This window comes from Poecilia mexicana, unplaced genomic scaffold (genome assembly GCF_051168715.1).
Source record: "Poecilia mexicana isolate PSO_F unplaced genomic scaffold, ASM5116871v1 scaffold_2, whole genome shotgun sequence".
NCBI lineage: Eukaryota > Metazoa > Chordata > Actinopteri > Cyprinodontiformes > Poeciliidae > Poecilia > Poecilia mexicana.
The window spans coordinates 51690787-51711272 of record NW_028263371.1 but is presented as its reverse complement, the minus strand read 5'-3'; the positions used below and the strand labels follow the sequence as shown (position 1 = coordinate 51711272).

General features: G+C 41.6%; 1 protein-coding gene across 3 annotated transcripts in view; it reads right to left on the bottom strand.

Moving 5' to 3' along the window:
- zeb2a (zinc finger E-box binding homeobox 2a) overlaps positions 1-3929 on the bottom strand; it is a 47180-nt gene extending 43251 nt beyond the window's left edge. Inside the window, exons 1-2 of one of the 3 annotated variants that reach the window (XM_015009065.2) lie at positions 3767-3929; positions 2829-2916 (exon numbers count right to left, since the gene is read on the bottom strand). In XM_015009065.2, the coding sequence (XP_014864551.2) occupies positions 2829-2889 (61 nt within the window). In that variant the 5' untranslated portion in view covers positions 2890-2916; positions 3767-3929. Of the gene's footprint in view, positions 1-2828; positions 3337-3655 lie in introns of those variants that run through there. The other 2 variants (XM_015009066.2, XM_015009067.2) reach the window with 2 other exon arrangements.
- Positions 3930-20486: the final 16557 nt, after the last annotated feature.

Here is a 20486-nt window from a genome sequence, read left to right as displayed (position 1 = left end):
TCAATGTGCACAGAGCCGCTGTCAGCTTGAAAAGAGCTCCTGGTAGCTCCTGTCACATGATAATCAGTCAGTTTCCTTCCATCATCAGTCTGATTTAATGAAGCGAAATTAGAGGGAAGTTGGGGTCGACTGACACTGTCAAACAGGCTGCTGTCAATCAGAGGCACCTCCATCTCCCTCTTAATTGTTGGAAACTAAAATAAGACATAAACGATTACATGAACAAATGTGGCCATGGCATAGTCTGTAAGTATTTTTGGTCAAGTTTCTCATGCAATTATCTTGAAATATGACAAAACTAACTTACAAGTACCTTCTCAGCAAGTTACTTGTTTTAATTATTTAAATAATTATTATATAATTATTTAATAATTCCTTAATATTGATGAAAAACTACTAGTTCCATTGGCAGGTAATTTCACTTATAACATGGGAAAAATGTTTTGTCAGAAGTAAAATAATCTGCCGGTGGAACTAGTATTTTTTTTGTTATCAAAAATGAATTATTGACTTAAAACAAGCCCCCATATCTTTCTAAAACGTCACTTGTAAAATAGTTTTGTCTTATTTCAAATGTACTAACGTATTTGCACCAGAAACTAGACTAAACATATTTGGTAAGATTTTGTGTTGTTGGAGTGGCCAAAGTGAGGGCCTGGGGGCCTTTTGCAGCCATCAGAACAACTTTGGGCGGCCTTAGATCACAAGTCAAGAATAACCTAAGTTTTAATATTTCACTGATGCCAGGATGTTCAAGACGTAATCATTAAAAATCTAAGGTTCAGTATGAACTATCCATCCAGATTTTTGCTTTCAGTTTAATTTAATTTATATGAACCAACATACAAAAATGCAGACCTGGGCACAAAGCATGAATAAACTTAGCAACAGAAAGCAGAAGTGAGGCATATTCTGTTATTATTGCTGATAAAACTAAAACAAAGTTAGAAAAAGACGATCGACCTGAAAAATGTAGAATGTGGTTTGCTGTTTTTTTTAATTCTACAATAATTACGCATCACTTGTGAACCGCAATCCAAGTGCTCTGCTAGTTTTTATTAAGATTTTGTGCAGTGGTTATTGTTTTTTTTAGCAAATAAAAACGTAAAAACTAAAATTTGTTTTTGTTATTAAAAAGAAGAAGACAGAAAATTTCAACTTGACGTTTTTGGCCCCCACACTAAAGAGTTTGGACACCACTGGGGTAGAACGTCAGAAGAACAGAACCGTCGGGATGAAAAGGAAGACAAAAACCCAACAGGTTTGATCCGAGCTGATAGCTGACAGAGAGACAGGATCCTGATTTCATCCTGAATGATTCAGTTCACTCCCTGCAGCTCCACTGACAGCTGTGGTTCTGGTTCTGATGGAAAGCCTCCAGTCCACTCTGAGGGAACCATCGAACTGCATCACACACAGACACTGACAACACACACACACAGAACCATCCGGACTGTAAGCAGTCCCACCCATGACGGCCTCCAGCAAGAAGAACCCGATCAACCTGAGCAAAACGGTCTGCTTCTTAGGAATCTTCAATCCAAACCGAGTCAACAAGCGAAAGTTTGTTTCATTCTGATGCAAGAAGTCAAATCAAAATGTAAAAAGAAGAGTTTTTCTTTTTACATTTCAGATTTTCCATCTATTTCAGTTTAATTTAATGTATAAATTAAACTGAAATAGTTTAATTTCAGTTTAACTATTTCAGTTCTGTCCTGCTTCATACGAACAAATAATATAAACACAGAAATATATTCTAATATAAATCTATAAATCAAATGTAGTAATGTATTTATTATAACTATAAAAAAGAACATGTGATTTAAGACTACATTTATTCCAGACATGGCAGTTATGGATAACAAGCACAAAATTATTTTGCAGCCTGAACAACATGTGACACACACGCACACACACACACACGCATTGAGACAGCCAGCATCGGAGCTCCAGCAGAAAACAACAGACTTTAACAAACAGCTGCAGCCACACAGCTGGATGAGACCTCCAGAGGTGGAGAAGGCCGCAGATCCCCTGACCCCTCCAACCCCCAAAAGTTAGATCTGCAGCTGACTGAGACGCCATGAGACGTCCAAAGACACCCGGAGGGAGGGGGACCCGCAGGAACCCTAACGCACAAAGTCGCATAAAAACAAGAACCAAAAACTGTAAAAAAAACTGAGTGAAAATGATAAAATGTAAAAATCTGAGTTTAATTTAAATGGGTAAAATTTAAATAAATCAAATGAGAAGAAGTCAGAACCAACAGAGTATATGTTTTCCTTTAACCAAACGGATTACCCCTTGAATATGTCTGACTATGAAAATAAAGACAAAAAATAAAAATCCAAGCCTCTGATGATGTGCAGTTTTTGTGTTTTTCTTTCATAAGGGCTGATCTACACTTCACGCCTTGACTAATGTAACTAAGAGTTTTATTTTATATTTTCATTTCTAATAATTTTTTACATTTAAAAAAACTACATTTTTATCTGCACCTGTCCAGATTATAAAGCGTCTGTTCCAGTTCATTGTGTTAAACAGAACAGATTCTGTATCTAGTTTCATTCACCATTAGTAATTATATATATATATATATATATATATATATATATATATACTTTTTTAACACCAAGGAAAAACGGGAACTCCCTCTAAGAAACAAACAAACTCTGAGTCACAGAGTGACGAGCGGCTCCCCGGACACGCGGTGACCCGCATGCGGAGCTCCGAGTAACGGTCCCCTCCCCGCAGCGTCCCGCTCCAAACTTTCTGCAGTCTGTAACACTTGTAGCGGAGTTGCGGTGTATGTGTGTGTGCGGTCTTACCGCTCTTTCTGCGGGGGTTGAGCTGCTTGCGCCTCTTCCATCGGGGACTCTGGGCCATCATCTCCGGCTGTCCCGGTCCTCCTGCTGCCTGAACAACGGCACAGACACACACACAGTCAGTCCCAGACCGGGTCCGAGTCCCAGAACTCCTGATCCACTCCCAGAACTCCCGATCCACTCCCACGGAGGCGCCCCGCACTCTGCGGACTTTGTCAACACTTTGTTGGCTGGAGAGCGCGCACCGAGCCGCGTCCCCGTCAGCCTGATCTCTGATGAGGAGCGTCTCTGCTGGTCTGACAGGAGGAGGGGACACACACACACGCTCACACACACACACACTCCCATACAAACACACACAGACACTCACACACTCCCTGTTCCACCTCCTCACCGAACTACACCCAACAACTAACTTGTTGATCTGTCAGGCATCTCCAATCACTCATCAATAAAAGTATCGATGTCATCTTTGAATATTTTCTGCTTATATAACAGCAACATTCAGGCCTGCTGATCTGGAATCAGCTGCGCTTTTAATAGGAATATTTCTGCTGCTTCACTTTCATCCATCCATCCTTCGTTCCATCCACCCATCCATTAATCCATCCATCTATTCATCCATCCATCCATTAATCCATCCATCTACTCATCCATCCATCCATACATACATACATACATCCGCTGCGGGAATTAAGGCAGATCTAAGCCCAGCAAACAGAGCGGCACCTCGGTCACACAGTCTGTCACATACCGGTCCACTCATCCATTCATCAATCCATCCCTTCTTCCACTCATCCCTCCGTCCCACCTGGAGGCTCTCCTCTCACCTGTCCGCAGGTAGGGCCGTGCAGGTAAGTGCTGCGCTCTGATTGGCTGCGCGGAGTAAACTGTGAGCAGCGGAGCAGAGAGGATGAAGAGCAGCGGAGGGTTCTTCTTACCGCTGTTTCCTGCTGCGGAATCAAAAAGTCCAGCCGGGTCTCGGTGAGTCCGGACGGGTCCGGCCAGGTCTCTCAGTCCGGGTCTGGACCGCGAGTCCGGACTGCAGGTTGGTCCGCTCCGTGTGCCGCCTCCCGCCGCCTGTCACCGCGTCTTTCTGCCTCATAAACAGCCGCGAGAACTCGTGGCCGCACGCGCCACCTATCTTCACGCGGAGGGATAATTGATCAGCTTGTCTGTTGACGCGCTCCGGTCTCTGCTCCATACCTGAAGGCTGCGCCTGATTGGCTCACAGGATGTTACCTGAACAGGTGAAGCGTCTCACCTTGTCAGGTGGAGCATGCGCAGAGGCCTCTGAGATAATGAGTCACATGTAAACAGCATCGATGGGAATGTCAGAAAACATCAAAGGAAAATATTTTTCATCCATAACAATAGGAAATTAATCATTTCTAAAATTCTTAAATAACATTACATAAAAAACATAACATTGTACAACAATCTACTTCATTTAAATAATCTATTATTATTATTATTATTATTATTATTATTATTATTATTACTAATATTAATATTAATAATAAAATGAATGATACATGTACATATTTTAATCACACAGGAAATGCATAATATTGAAGAAACATCTATTTTTCTTAAATTTCATATTATTATTATTATTATTATTATTATTATTATTATTATTATTATTATTATTATTATTATTATTATTATTCCTACAACAGAATATTAATCAGGCTTACAGATTTTCTACTTTTATAGAATATGAATATGAGTTGTGAATATTAATGTGAAATTAAGAGGAGCTAAATTTGTATTAAGAATTTTTTTTTTTTTTAATTTATATATTCAACCTTTTGCTAAAAAGAGAAACATTCCTCCTGTGGTGATCGATAGAGTTTGATCAGTGTAACAGCTTTGGGCCTCCAGGCCTGAGGCTGCAGTCAGCTGGATTCAGCCTTGATGGCTCTGCTGACTCACAGCCAGAGCTGAACACCTGAAGGAGGTCATGTGACATTTCTGAGGTCATGTGACTGTCTGGTTTTACCTTAATCTGAGCTGTGGGGGTTTATGGTGGTATTAGGGGTGTTTATGGGTCAGAGTGGGGGTTTAAAGGAGTATTACACTAATCACAGTGTAAGTGCTCCCATCACGTTGACAGAGAGGGCAGAACATCTGTCCTCAGCTGGGTGCAGCTGCAGGGAGTTCAGTCAGAAACAGGTGAACACGTCGTTGAAAGCAGGTGTTGAACAGGTACGTAATGGAGAATAAATATTAAATTCTCCAGACCTGACTGGATTTCTGCTTGCTCGTGTTTGGCAGCAGAAAGTTCTGTCCGCATCAGAGTATTTGGACCGATGTGCTGTCAGAGTTACAGAATAAATTTAGCCCTGTGGTGGCGCGTGCAGGTTGATAAAGACCCTCTGCTTCCTGTGGAGTTCTGATGAGTGACAGCGGCTCCCAAACTGGATCTGATGGGAGGATACCTGCATGTTTCCTGGCTAGTGCTTCAATGATTTTCTGCATCCCACAGATAACAGCCTCTACGTTACGATAAATAACCGTTTCAGCTTTCCATACAACAATGCTTCTGTGAAGACCTCAAAATGCTTCAAAATCCTTTTTATTTTACTTACAACAGCGCTTCCATCTGGAGGTTAAATAGCTTAAGATTCACTACATTTTTCCAGGTCAGCAGCTTCTGAATTTCACTGGAGAGAGGTGGGAGAAACTGAACTCAAATAGATTCAAATTAACAGAACAGAAATGAACCAAAACAACCTGAGTTAAACTCAAATGAACTAAAATAACTGTAATGGACTGAACTAAAATGCACTGGATGGGACAAAACTTAATTAAACTTAATTTAATTTCACTGATCTAAAAATATCTGAACTGCATCAAATTGAAGGGAACTGACATAAACGGAAGAAAACTGGATTAAGCTAAAACAAACTGAAATGACCATAATTAGAATAACTCTGGACAGAATTAAAATGCATGAGACCAGAGACACTGAACTGAATTGAAGTGAACTGAATTTAGTTTAACTGGTTTAAAATTACTTGAACTGAACTCATTTAAGCTGAAATGAACTGAAATAAATGAACTCTATTTGACTGAACTGATTTGGATTCAACTGTACTGGGTGACACTGAGCTATTCAGTGTCACCCAAAACCTTCAGTTCACACTGAATTGGAACAAACATTAAAAGTGTGTATTGGAAACTCAGAGCAGGAAGTAGCAGTGAGCTGTGGAGGAGTTTCCTGTGCTGTCTGACACAAACATTCCAGGTGAAATTCCTGGTTTCATCCCAACACATCTTCACTCTCACAGCACCGATTCAAGTCAATTTAAAACTCAGGAAGGAACTGAAGACATGAAACATTATCCTGCCACCAAAGCTGACCTCTGAAGGTCAAAGGGTAAGACAGGAGAACTCAGCCTGACTCATGTGACTTGTTGTGACCAAGCAGCTGTCTGCTGATGTTTTCACACTTTCAATCTGATCCAAGATGTTTCCGATTGAAACGTCCTCCAGGCTGATCCACCTGACTCGCTCTGACCCTAACAGTGAACTTGAAATTCTGCAGCATGTTTGCTCCACATGTTGGAGTTTCCACCCGAACAGTTTCGTCAGCTCTCTGATGTTCCTGCTCCACACTGTGGAGGTGCTCCTGCAGACGGCTGATAACCGCCTCTGATCAGGTGACTCCAGGTGATAATCGGAGTCTGTGGGAGTCAGACGGCAGATTATGGTCCAGGTGCTGATCTGAGAACAGTCTGAGTGGGCGGTTTGATCCTTCATGGCTGTTAAACGGCGCCTGGGAGGAATTTTACGCTTCATACAGGTTGTTCTGGTGACATGTTGTGGCTCCTGCAGAGCATCAGAACCTTCACACAAACATCAGCTGACAGAAAGTTTTACTGATGGAGCCGTAACTCCAAAAGGATGAAGATGGAAACAAATTCAATCACTTCAGACTAAGATTCTTATCAGGTAAACTGCAAAAGATCAGGGATGTGCTTGAACAGATGGCCTGCAGTAAGTTTGTTCTCTTTCTGAAGCAGCTCTTATCTCCATCAACAGGAAGTCGTTTCACAAGTCAGAGCGTTTCACAAGACAAAGTGGTCAGCAGCTTCTCACAGGTGAGGTTGGCTGAATGAGGAAGTTCATCGCAGTTACCTCATTTCACCATGCCACAAGGTGTCCCAACAGCTGGGAGCGTTTCACACATCTCAGACTAAAAGGTCAAACTCCACTTGACTTAAGAAAAGTCATTTCACCAACAGGAGCTGCAGAGTTAAAGGCTGATGTCACAACAGAAACTCATTGACCTCATAGATTTTGTAAGTGAGACTCCAGGTGTGAGGAAATAAGTGAAGAAATGGTAACATCAGTAGATCTATCCAAGGTGGATGGATGGATGGATGGATGGATGGATGGATGGATGGATGGATGGATGGATGGATGGATGGATGGATGGATGGATGGATGGATGGATGGATGGATGGATGGATGGATGGATGGATGGATGGACAAACAGACAGATGATAACCTCCACAGATGTGAATTCTCTGGTTTTTGCACATCTGCAGGATTCAGATGTTTATTCCGGTGGTGATGGTTGGATTAAACTGTTTCCTCTGATATTTTGAACCAGTCAGCTGTCTGGTTTGTAAGCAGAGGTTCTCCCAGAGCCGTAGCCCCTCTGACAGATGTTCTCTGGTTCCTCTGTTTGCACATAAGACAGAAAACTCTGGGTCAGAGAAAACCAACAGCTCATCAAACAGATGAAAGCTTCAGCAGAGAAACTCCACCGCAACTTCACGTTCTGCCTAAGCTGTTGCTCCAACTGCAGCTCCAGACGTCCCAGCTGCAGCAGGAACACAGAGGGTGAAACAGGGAAATGATGGGAGTTTAATGGGGTCAGAGGTCACGGTGAGTACGAGCATCCTGACAGTTTTATGAGCTGAAGACTGAGGAGAAGGAAGTGCAGCTGGCAGAGAGCCCAGAGCCTGCAGGTAGCTACAGACAAAACCCCAGCAGGTCGTGTTCTGTGTGCTATCTGTGATCCATTAAGCTAAAGTGTGAATGAAAAACATCCTGCAAAGCAGAGAAACAGATTCAGGACAACAAAAGCTTTTAAAGAACTTCAACTGGCTTTATTCATCCAGTCATCACATAACAATTCACCAGGATATATTAAACCAGTTCATTCAGCCTTTCTGGACTAGTTCAAAAGAGTGCATTAAACCAGTTTATCTAGTTATTCTGAACCAGTTCAACAGACTAGCGTAAACAAGTTCATTAGGTCTTTCTGAACCAGTTCACTTTTTCAGAATAACTGAAACATTTAGTTTTTTCAATTATTCTGAAACAGTTCTTCAGGTTTTTTGAACAAGCTCACCAGGTTGTATTAAAGCAGTTCATTAGGTCCCTCTGAACCAGTTCATAATTGTGCATTAATTAGTTCACCAGGTCATTCTGAACACATCTGAGTTATATTAAACTTGTTTATTAGATCATTTAGTCATACTGACTAAGCTACGTTTATACAAACCAGTTCCGGACATTAATAGTAAACCAGTTTATTTCATATATTGAATCACTTTATAAGGTTATGTAAAAGCAGTTCATCAAGTTATTTCGAATCAGTTATCAGGTTAAGTTAAGGTAAAAAATGATAAATGAATCAGTTCATCAGGTTTTTCATACAATGAGTTTATCCGGTTCGATTAAACCAGTTCACTGGGTTATTTTGAATCCAGTTCTTCAAGCTATTTTCAAACACTGCATTCATTTATTCTGACCAGGTTCCACAGGGTAAATAAACCAGCTATTGGCTCATTGTCTCTTTGGTATTTTCCACATGTCAAAGGTTTTCCGAGTGTTTCCTCTGGGCTCCAGACGTCACAGTGCGTGTCGAGGTTTCCCTCGTGTCGGTCGTCTCTGTGATCTTGAAGGATGAAGCCCGGCCCTGGCAGTCGACAGTCCGTCCTCTGACTGACTGGCTCCTCATTGTGTGTGACAGGTTACTGAGCGCGCTCAGACTGCTCACCCCCCCACTCTGGAGGCTAACACAGGCTCATCAGAGGAATTCTGGGGGAATTTATGCACCGTCTCCAGGCTAATTGAATTAGACGCATGGTGTCGACAGTGTGACCATTGTAAAGGCTGCACAATGTTGGGCTTCATCGTCCAGAGCTCAGGGAGGAACACTGCGCCCCCCCACAAACCCCGCTCCCACCCTGACACACACTCAGTAACACACAGTTATAGTCAGAAACCCTCGGACAGACCCACAGCGTCCTGGCTTCTGCCTCGTCTTTGTGCTGCAGTCGCTGATCTGCCTCAGGCTCCATCACTGCTCCATCATTAACCAAAGTGGAGGGGAGGAGTCACCTACAGGGCAGAAGGGAGGGGCGGGGGGGTGAAAGGTCAGAGAGGTCATGTGACCGTCCATGTTCATGTAAATTGAAAATGTTATTTATAAAGCACAGATGTAAAAGTTATTGTTCTGCTGATGACATATGAAGTCCTGATATTAAATCACCGTGAAATTTCCCCATCAAAGGGAAGTCTGTCTGCGTCTGATGTCAGCATGTGACTTCATCTGGTGAGGAGCGTTTAGGCTAATAGGAGCCCCGGATATGAAGGTGTGGCTTTTAAGCTTTATGCCTGGTTGTCTCCATCAAAATAGAACAGAAATCACTGCGTTGGTTACAGAACAGAAACAAATGTCAGTGTGTCCGCCATATTGGGAGAGGCAAGTTCAGCTTGGAAAGCAATACAAGTATTCATGAATGGTTTTCCATAAAAGTTCAACTAATTGTAATTCTTAGCACTGAACAAAATATTTGTTGATTTTTGGCAATGATTGTTTTTACAAAAGTAAAATCTGAACAACCAGAAGATTAATTTGGTTTATTAATTCTGAAAATAAACCAGACCATTTTGTTTATCAGGTTTTCTTCAGTTAATTCAAAACTAGTTAACTGTGAACATAAGAAACAAGACAATGACTGATACCACTTTCATCTCTACAACTAATTTATTTAGTCATCTTCTCTTCAAAACGGGGGAAATTCCTTAACATTGATGGCAAACAGACAAAAAACACTATCTTTAAAACTGTAAGAGTTGACATTGATTCATGTCAACTGCTACAGTTGACATGAATCAATCAATTCATGTTTATTAGCAAATTTAACACACAATATAGAAACGACAGAAGATAGAAGAGATTACTGGACTCCAGGTTTGAATAGTTTCATGTTTCTGAGCAGAACAGGATCTGCAATTTGAAACGCAGTTTCCTCAACCAGAAGCAGCTGCTCTCCTTTCTATAGAAAAACTGAGATGATCGGAAGAGAAGAAAGCATAAGAGAGGATCCAGGAATCTGAAAGAGACATATTGCACAGAGGGTAAGGGAAAAGGACTTTGTTGGTCTATATATTAATATTGTAAAATATTATAGGAAAACACAAAGTACTGTTCAATTTCAAAAATGTGTTGTAATAAATATCAATCAACATTTGTGTCACTAGAGATTTTGCTGCTGCAAATATCTTAAGGTTTGTGCACATCTTTAACAAGTGGACCAATCAAAGTAACTCTGCATTTCATATTGAGCATAAAAAGGTTTCAGGAACATTGTAGAGGTGACTTTGAAGTAACACAATTAATTTAGGTTCTAATATTTTCACATGGATGTTGTAGATGTCTTACGGAAAGATTGACCTCCTGTTTTATTAGATCCTTTATTCCTTAATAAATAAACTACTGGCAGCTCCTGGCTCCCTCCAGTCCAGCGTTTCATTGGAGCTTGTGCTGTTGGTTCAGATTCCACGTTGTAAACCTTTTTTATGTGTCTCAGTCCAGGACAGACTGTGTCCCGGTCCTGGCAGACACGCAGCATGGGGGACAACAGGTCTTTGTGTGCCAACCTTTCCCTCCTGGGGCTTCATGCTTCTTCACCCAAACCACTAATTAGCATGACTTGTTGATGGTGGCAGCAAGGAAGCGAGTAGTCACAGGATCATTCATGTGACAAGATCAGAGGATACACGCCACAACATGAAGAGGAGCAGATCCTTCACGGAGGAACAAAAGGATGAGGGAGCCATCTTACCCCAATCCTCTGAGACCCGGGACGCTCTGCACCTGAGGTAAAGCTGGACGTCTGAGGCGTTCTCAGTCTTGAGCTCATCACAAACGATGACATTTATGTTGAGAGAAGCAGATTTAGTAAAGCCAGCCAACCTTGGCACATATGTCCAACTCTTCACTTCAGTTTGTTCTTAATGTTTGACTCAGGAACTCACTGTGAAATGTGAATGAGTTCAGAGAATGCCTGTTTTATTATTTTTAGTTTTTATTGCTTTTATTTCCACAAACAGATTCATACCAGGTAGATGTATATGTGAAAGCAGCATATGATGCAATTGAAGTTTAATGGTTCTTTTTGGTCATTTGGTGTTTCACTTATAATATATACAAAACATCTCACCAGTCTCATTGGCCTTAAAGTGAAGAGATGTCTCCTAAATGTGCATCACCCCAGGTTGGGAACCACAGCTCCACATGTTGAATCGATCTCTGTGGATCCTTACCAAGTTTTTTGGACTCGTTTCTAGTGCAAATAGACAATAAGACAAAACGAACTTACAAGTAACTTCACAGCAAAATAATGATAAAAAGTACTAGTTCCACTGGGAGATGTTTTCACTTATAAAAAGCCATCCCTTGTCCATCCTTGCAGATCAGTAGAGTCCAAAGTTTGTCCTCAAGTTTTATTTGTCTCCCTGTTTGAATACACATGGATCAAATGAGGGTGTGTTGTCAGGCCTCTGTAGAACATCGACATGCTGAAGACGTAATAATTACCACTATGGAGGAAACTAGAACATGCAGGATGCTATTAGGACACTGACTTTGGACAGCCTTTCTCTAGATAACAGAGTCAAAATCTTGTGACTCTCACAGTTTTTTGATTCAGGTGTATTGAAGCAGACATAAAACACTCTCCCTTAATGATGCTTGAACTGTAGATACTCTGGTCTGATCACCTGCTTTGACTTCCTGGGTCATGCTGGTTGGAGTCTTCCTGGACCAGCCCCCACTGGGCCAACCAGAGAACATAAATTGTTCATCCAGTTAGTTCTAGTAGTCAGTGCGTGCAATACCAGCGAAGACACTAACCTCCATGAGTGGAGACATTCATGCCTCCAGTTTTAGCTCACAGGAAAAATTAATGAGGCAGATAATGATAAGAGAAAGAGGAGAACAAATAGGGAATTAGATTCCTATGGGTGCTTTTTTCTCGTTGGTCTGGAGCTAAACTGTGTGAAATCATAGTTAACTGGATGAAGCAGATAAAATATTTTCTGAGAACAAAGATGACCAGAGGGAGAAATCAGTGTGAAGAACTGAGATCAGTTACTGGATTGTCTGTATAATACCTGAGGTCACACGACAACGAAGGCCTATCAAAGAGACTTTGTGGTGGATCTGCAGTCAGACGGCGGTCTAAAAATAATGCAGGACCTGCAGTATGACAGAATGAGGCCTTTTGTGTGGAGGCACTCATACATTCCTTTACGCAGCGCTGCATTGTTCACATCTGGCGTACAGTAGCGACATTATTCCCGCTCCTGCTGGAAACTTTGTTTACAGACTCACAAAACCCCCAAATCCAAGTTGATATGCTAATGGGGAGCAGAGCTGAGGACCCCCGGCCACGTCTGAAGCAGGGGGACACCCTCAACAGACGGCTCTTTTGTCCTGCCAGGGCCGGGGCCGGGCCTGGCCTCAGGGAACTGTGATTCAGATGGCGTCTGGTCTTTAGTGACTGAACATGACAGACACGCATAGCTCTGCTAATTCTAGAGCGCCTCTGGTCAAACACAATGAATGAGGCAATAAAACCCAAGAAAACAGGGGACTGACTCTTTAGGGGGACGAGCTCCACCTCTCGTTTGACCTCAGAGTCCCACACATGGAACGATGATCTGGTCATGTTTCTCTGACTGCAGTCTGAGTCAGGTGCGCACATCTGAACTTCACAAACCTAAAACCAAACAACATGAATAATGGGGACAATCTAAAGTAGTCAAACCTAAATTACCCAAACCAGGTCAAATATTCTCAATTATACTAAGAATGTCTTCATGCCTGGTTTGATTAGGGACCAATATGTGTTTACATTTTCAGCTGGAGCGCTTCACTTTCACACTGCACTGTGTCAAATGATCCAAACCCTTTGAAAAACTTGTTACCCCCTCGTCTGTTTTGCAAATAAAATCTGTCATGCTGCAACCAGAAACTCAATAATTTGCAATCATGAACATTGATGCACATCAGTTTTGAAGTCTTTCTACATATTCTCAGATGCATTTTGGTTTGGACTTCGATGAGGCTTTAATCTAAACACCCATGTCCTGCAACTTTGGACGTGTCTCTTCTTCAATACTTTTGAATCAAATAATTAGTCAGGACTCTGAAGAAGTTCATTGTATAATTAAGAGCTACTTCAGCCACTTAATTCAGGTGTGTTACATCAGGAATTAATCTAAAATTTGCAGGACACCAGGCTGAAAGATAGAATTAACTAAAAATGATGAGCAATATGACAAATTACTACAAAATACTAAGCTCAAAGAATCATGATTCTATTCTGTTCATACTGCTTTAAAAGCTTTCCTTTATATTTTTTCACAATTTTTATTTATTTATTTAAATTGTTTTCCTACAAATACAATTGATTTGACATGAATTTTTGTACTTATTTATCAAACCTGGCAAACCAGTATTCTGATACTGAGTTTTTAGCACTCAGTATCAGAATACAGAGTGCTAAAAACAAATAAATGCCACACTTTTCAGATTATTGTTTTTTTTTTTATGCTTAAAAAACATTTTCCTTCTACTTCACAATCAGGTGCCATTAGTTTTTGGTCGAACACATAAAACCCCGGTAAAATAAATTGCTGTTAAGTTCCAATCTGACAAAATACATTTACAAGGCACAGCATAAACCCGTTAAAAGGAACAGAGTTTAAAGTTAGAGGTGGAACAAAGTTCAATACCAAACCTCAGTGTTTCAGATAAAAGGCTGAACTTTGAGACCTAAACCAGGCTTGTGCCTAAAGCATCCATCAATGCGGGAACAAACTGTAACAGCGGCGCAGCGATATAACCCAAGGTCCTGATCGTTCCTTTTACCACGGTCTCCATCCCAACCTAAAGGTGACTTCCCGTCCAGTTCTTCCTGTTTTCATTAAAGTGTATAATTCCCACAGGGAACAGCTGGTTAGACAAATAAAAACATCTTGTTCTCTCTCAGGTGTATCAGTGGCCGCTTCACCTGACCATCACAGGGCAGCCTGAGTGGAAACCCCCCATCAGGAGGACGAGGAACGCCACCGTGGAGCCTATCATATCAGTTTAATAAGCTCTACTTACAACTGATTTAATCATGAACACAAGCTGCTGCTGTTTTCTGAGTTAATCACATTAAAATGCTGCTGCATGAATAATAAACCAACTGGTTTTCTCCCGACATGAAACGGAGGAAACAGGAGACCACCCAGGGATCATCAGTGAAGATCTGCCACTGGAGGTGGATTTCTGAGATCAGCCTGAATGCAACAGGAGAGTTTCAGATCGATACGATTTGGACACCTGAACAGCTGGAACATGGACAAACTTTCCATCAAAGGCGGGGAACCGTTTGGTTCTGCGGTTTTCAGAGAACATCAGGAACCATGAGACAAGAACCAAACAGAATCTCAGTAAACAGCCGTTAATGATCAGCCAAAATTCTGTTGATACATAATCAATCAATCAATACACTTAAGCATAACACTTCTGGAAGTTTAAGTGTGCTATTGTTTATTTACTTTTATTTCTTATCAGTCAATCTGAATCAGAGTTTTTTCCTCTCTTGTCTCATTAGATTAACTTTATGTCAACATCTTTTCCCTCCTGCATTCCAGGATGCAGCAACTCCAGGTCCGCCTGAAATACGAGGCACTGGAGCCAATGATGTGACTACTTTTCTCCTGTTGCTCTTCAGATATTCCTGTTACTGACGTTGAGCTCTCTCTCTGCGAGTTGTTTCTATTCCTGACCTCTCAGCCAGTAGCTGCAGATTGTTGTTTATGCTCAGCCTTGTTCTTCCAGTCAAAAGGCAGCGGTTTGGCACTGCATGCTTGCTCAGGATGAGGGATTGCTGCAAAGTCAGTGACTCAACTGTTTGCAATGACTAATATGAATAGGTTTTGTGCTGGACTGGTGCTTAATAAATAAACTTCATTTTGAAGTATGAGGCTGCAGTTCTAAATCAGAAGGTGTGCAGCTCCCTTCTGGTCGGGGATCAAACTTTGCCTAAGGGTAAAAAGTTCTTCACTGGTTTATTCTTCACCAGTGGTATTAGGGTAGAATGAGACAGAGAGATGGACTGAAGCTTTGTTTGCATGGACTTTGTTTCAATCTGGTCATAAGAAATGGATCAAACTGCAGTTGACTGGCAGATCTTATCAGGATGTCCTCTTGTTGCTGTCTGTTGGTTTTCCCACTGAGACCAGTTATTTAGAAGGATTATTTTTTATCCCTTCCAGCTTTTGGAAAACCATCCCAGAGTGTGTGGCAGACACCAACGGTTGTGTCTCTGGTTCCCTCGCTGGTTTTCCTGAATGATACAAATGTGAGTAGAAATGTAAGTGAAATGAAGTGAAAACAGTCCCGAGGTTGTGTTTTATCAGAGTGATGAACTTCTCCTTTGTTCAGCTTGTTATTTATGAACATCGGACAGCAGTGATACTCTGTGAGATAAAGCCTTAAGTTTCCCAGCAAACAGACCCATGTGGGCCCATCACAGCCTTCTGTGGGTTTTCTGTTAGGCACTGTGGGCATGGGAGACCTACAGCTATCCTAGACTTCTATACCACATGGGTTATAAGCAATACATATAAAAAAATGTCACCAGTTTACTAACAGAAATTTTAACTAAACTTTAATCTAACTCTATTGCACCTTAACCATTAAGGACTCATTTAAGGTTTCCTTTGGTCCTAAATGTTTGTCATTCCTAATGTTAACTGGCAACCTACATGCTCCAAAACAAGATGGGTCCACATCTGTAGGCAGGCCATATATGAGGACCCAGGAGCTAGCATGAAATTTAAGATTCATTCAAACTTTCTTTAGTTGATCAAAATGCTTTAAAGTTAATACTTCTGGACCATTGTATGAGTATGAATTTATCTTTTGTTTCAAAGTACATTTATAGTAAAATATTTGTTTTACTTTTTTACTCACTAATTTGTCCATTTTAGATGCTACAGCCTGAGCAGGTGGGAGGGGCTTGCCAATCATTTCCTGCTTAAATGGCTGGATGATGTCACTGTTTGCATCACTGGGTTCTACCAAAGGAAGGAGTTATTTATCATATCGTTTGTTTCTCTTTAATGTAACCCTTTAAGTTACCCTGTATTAAATGTTTTATTTTGCAAACCATTTCGTTGTGTAAATTAGTTTGTAAATTAGATAAATAATCTTATTCCTGTTTCTCTGTTTAGATTTTGTTGTTTTGTTTGATCTGTTCTATTTTGGTATGGTCTAATAAAGTCCAGGTATGTTGCCAATTTGGTATAATACCAGTAAGATTTCAAATGCTCAAAATGGATGTCAGAGTCTATAAAAATGCTAAACAATTAAATTCACCAGAAGAACCTGGAACTGGCAGATGATGCTGTTTTTTGTTCACCTGTTTTGAACATTTGACTGCACCACCTCACAATCCCATAGTTTAGATCCCAAATGGGACCAGAGCAGACTGCACGTTCCTGGACCAGGTACCATGATGAAATGTGGGCCCTGCAGACTAAGGAACAGGTTGGGCCTTGCTTGGCTACCTGTGGGGTCAGGTAACTGCCACTTTAAAGCCATCTGGCGGTGGAAACTGGACTTGCAGACAAACCACTCAGACTGTAATTTTGATTGACTGACATTTTGATCAGAAAAGGATTTTTTCCCCCCACTTTAAAAATTTATTCAGATTAAAGGCGTTCTCTAAATATTTATGTTCTGCTTCTGCAATAGAAAAGTAAATCAGATGTATCTAAATAATGTTAACTATCAATACAAATAGATTCCCCCCCCCAGTAATTCAGCTGGAAAAGTGAAAGGCATTATTTTTGTTGGCAGTGTGGGCATGACCAACTGCTGCTGGAGACTGAAATCAGCTCCATAAAGCTCGTCAGAAATGTAAAGCAAAAATAAACTTCAATTTTTAAATTGAAGTATTTCAATAAAATAGTATACGTGTGTTTACGTGTTAAGGTTTTTTACATATTGTGTATGGAAGATGATGGACTTTTCATGCTCATGAAGATGCTTTTCACAAGGTTAAAGTCTGTTGTGAAACAGGGACACAAATATGTGGGACATCAAGAAACTAACTGAACACTTAAAAACAATTAATGGATCACAACACTTCACATTTGAGTCAGGTTTGAAAAGCTTTTAAAACAGTTTTAATATAAATCAAAAACATTTGTGAATTTTTCTGGTGACACAAAGTTTCAATCCAGATGTTGACCAGAAACCTGAAGGTCTATCATTTAAACTTACAGCTCAAACAGAAAAGCTCAGAAATGTGTCTTCATGTTTGTCTCCATATTTGTGATCATGTCTGTCCCCTTGTTTGTCTTTTGGACAGCCTGCAGGGTTTATGAGGACACCTCTAACAGAAAGCCACCACAGTTCAGGACCACTGAGCATCATCAGCTGCTGGTTGCCGTCGGTGACAGGCGTCCTCAGCCTGAGTGACAGCTCCGGTGGCAGTAGGTTTATCTGCCGTGGACATGGCGTCCTGCGGAGCGTCCTGTTGCCTTTGAGGGTTTGAAAAGCGTCCAGAGGAACTTGGCAGCGCGGTTCTTGGTTATTAATATTCCTGAGAAAAGCCACTTCCTGTCAGAGCCGGTTGGCACGGCGCCTCAGAGCTGACAACGCTCGCCGACTGTAGTGTCATTGTTCATGACGAGGAGTCCAACTGCTCTTCAGACTTCAGCTTGAGGTTCCTCCTGTCAGAATGAGGAGACAGGAAGTGTCCCACAGAGGGACACAACAGTTTGTCTCTAAAGACTTCACACACATACAGGCAAACACTGAACAAGCTGAATCATTTTACTGTTGCTGCGAGAAATCAGACATCCAACACATCCACTGATGCTGCACTTCAGAAACTCTACAACCTGTCTCCATGGTAACATCTGATCTTTGACCTGTAATCTGTTATCAGTGGAACCAGGAGATTGGTCTGAAGTCAGGTTTTTTTTTTCCATAAAAATCTCACATTTACAAGAATGTCTGACTTACTGTGATGAACTTTCTCATGTTGAAGTGGAGATATTTTACTGATCAGATGGTTCCAGTTCAGCTAGAAGAAGCACCATCCAACATTTCACACCAGAACCTTGTGTTTTAACTTCTCAAATGATGGAATCAGAAGTTTTCTACCCCCAGTTTTCCTGAAGCTGTTGATGATTGTGATTCAGCTGTTGGACCCGTCTGTCCATCTGAGCAGCTGATCTTCACAGATCATTTAAACCGTCAGTATCTGTGTGCAAATCAGGTTTGCAGCAGCAGAAAGTCTGACAGGGTCACTCTGTGTGCTTCAGATTAAGAACCCCTACAGATCGTGGCCTGAAGCCGCAGTCAGCAGCAGATTATCTGGACGTCAGGCTCACAGGTGGCGTCCTGCTCTCAATCCCCCCTCAAACTGATTCCAGCTGCAGGAGAAAACATCTGTCCTCTGATTGCTTTTTTCTAAGACTGATTAATGGACAGAAAGCCGGCGCTGCCTGCCTCCACCTTTCTGACAGAAACATGCAGATCAAACTAAATCCTCTGACTGCACAGCACTTTGATTTCCTGTCTGTGGGTCGCATGGTTTCCACCAGAGCCACACTTCTTCAAGAAACGATACAATCAAACACATTTACTTAGCTCCTTATCTGGGTTAATGTTGGTAGCACCTCAGATTCACCAATCCAAGATCAGATAAAGTAATCTAAATCAACATGAAACCTCATGAAGATGCTGACATCATCATCAGTCAGCACCGAGTTTTAAACCTGTTACTACTGATTAATGCCAGAAAAGGATCTGATGTTTAATAGAACTATTCTTTAAACATTAACATTTTAAAAATATAGTCTTTTATTGAATTCTTTAATCTTTGATGAATTGCTTAGATACTGGGAACTGGATCATCTGGAATCAGGATCAGATGGAATCAGATGGCTTTAAAATGATCTGAGATCAGGATCAGGTGTCAACGTAATCTGGGATTAGGATCTGGCAAGTTATGCGCCATCTGGAGTTTTCTGTGATTAAAATAATCTGGGATCAGAAGAAGTATCCCACATGAACTTGATCCCAAACTTGATCCCAGGTGCCATCTTGGATCAGGAGTAAACTGGGATGAAGATTATCTGGGATCAATATCTGATAAGGATCAGGATTGTCCCAAACCAAGGTCAGGTGGATTTAGGATCTAGATCAAGATAAGATGAGATGTCAACTGGTACAATTTCTAGGTGGAGTTAGATAGGATCAGGATAATCTGGGATCAGGATCAGGCAGTACAAGATGCGGATCAGTTGGGATCAGGATCACATGTCAACTGGGATCTGGACTGTATGAAAGCAGCAGGGTCAGGCGGGTTCAGGATCAGCTGTGATGATGTGTGAACTTGAACAAGGCTCAGAAGGGATCAGGTGTTTGATAGGATCAGGATAATCTGTCGACTGTGAAGAAGGTCACCTAGGATCATGAGAATCTGGAAGCAGGATCACGAAGCACATGGTGTCAGCTGTGATTACGGTCACATGGGTTCAGGATCAGATGGGGTGGCGTGTCAAGTAGATTAAGGCTCAGGTGGGATCAGGTAGGATCTGGGTCATCTGAGATCAGGTGCCAAATGGGATGAAGATCCTTTGGGATCAAGAAGATCAGATGAGTCTGGTGTCAGTAAGAACCAAGTTTCTGATGGTTTCTGGATTATCTGGGATCCGGATCAGATGGGATCGAGAAGAAGTGTTGACCTGGATCAAGACTTCTGGGACCAGGGTCAGATGGGTTCCTGGTCAAGTTGGATCAGCATAAGGTGGAATCAGATATCTGAGGGAATCCGGTTTCAGATCAAATCTAAATAATCTGGGATCAGGATCTTCTCAAACCTGGGTGGGTTAAGGATCAAGTAGGATCAGGTTTCAGATGGGATCAGGATGAAGAGTCTGATCTGGATAAGTCTGGACCTGGGTCGTCTGGGTGATAGCCTTCATCACTGGGCTCTTCTTCATTGCTCCCATCCAGAAAAAATGATGCTGTGCAAACTGCTGCTGAAAACAGTTTCATCTGAGGGTGAACTGTTTGTTCCTGGATCTTCCGGTGGAGCCAGAACCCTGTTGATCCTCTGGGCTTTTTCACCCTGGGTTTTGCCTGTTCAGGCTGAACTGCAGATATATAAATAGCTCCGTTGCTCAGCTGGGAATGTGTGAATCTCTGAGTGTTTAAAAAACATGAACCTGACCCCTGAGCACTATCAGACTCAACTAGTGGGTCAGTACTTCCTGTGTGAGGGCTGGGAAGCTGCTCCGGTCTGCTCTGGTACTTCCCAGAAAGCAGTA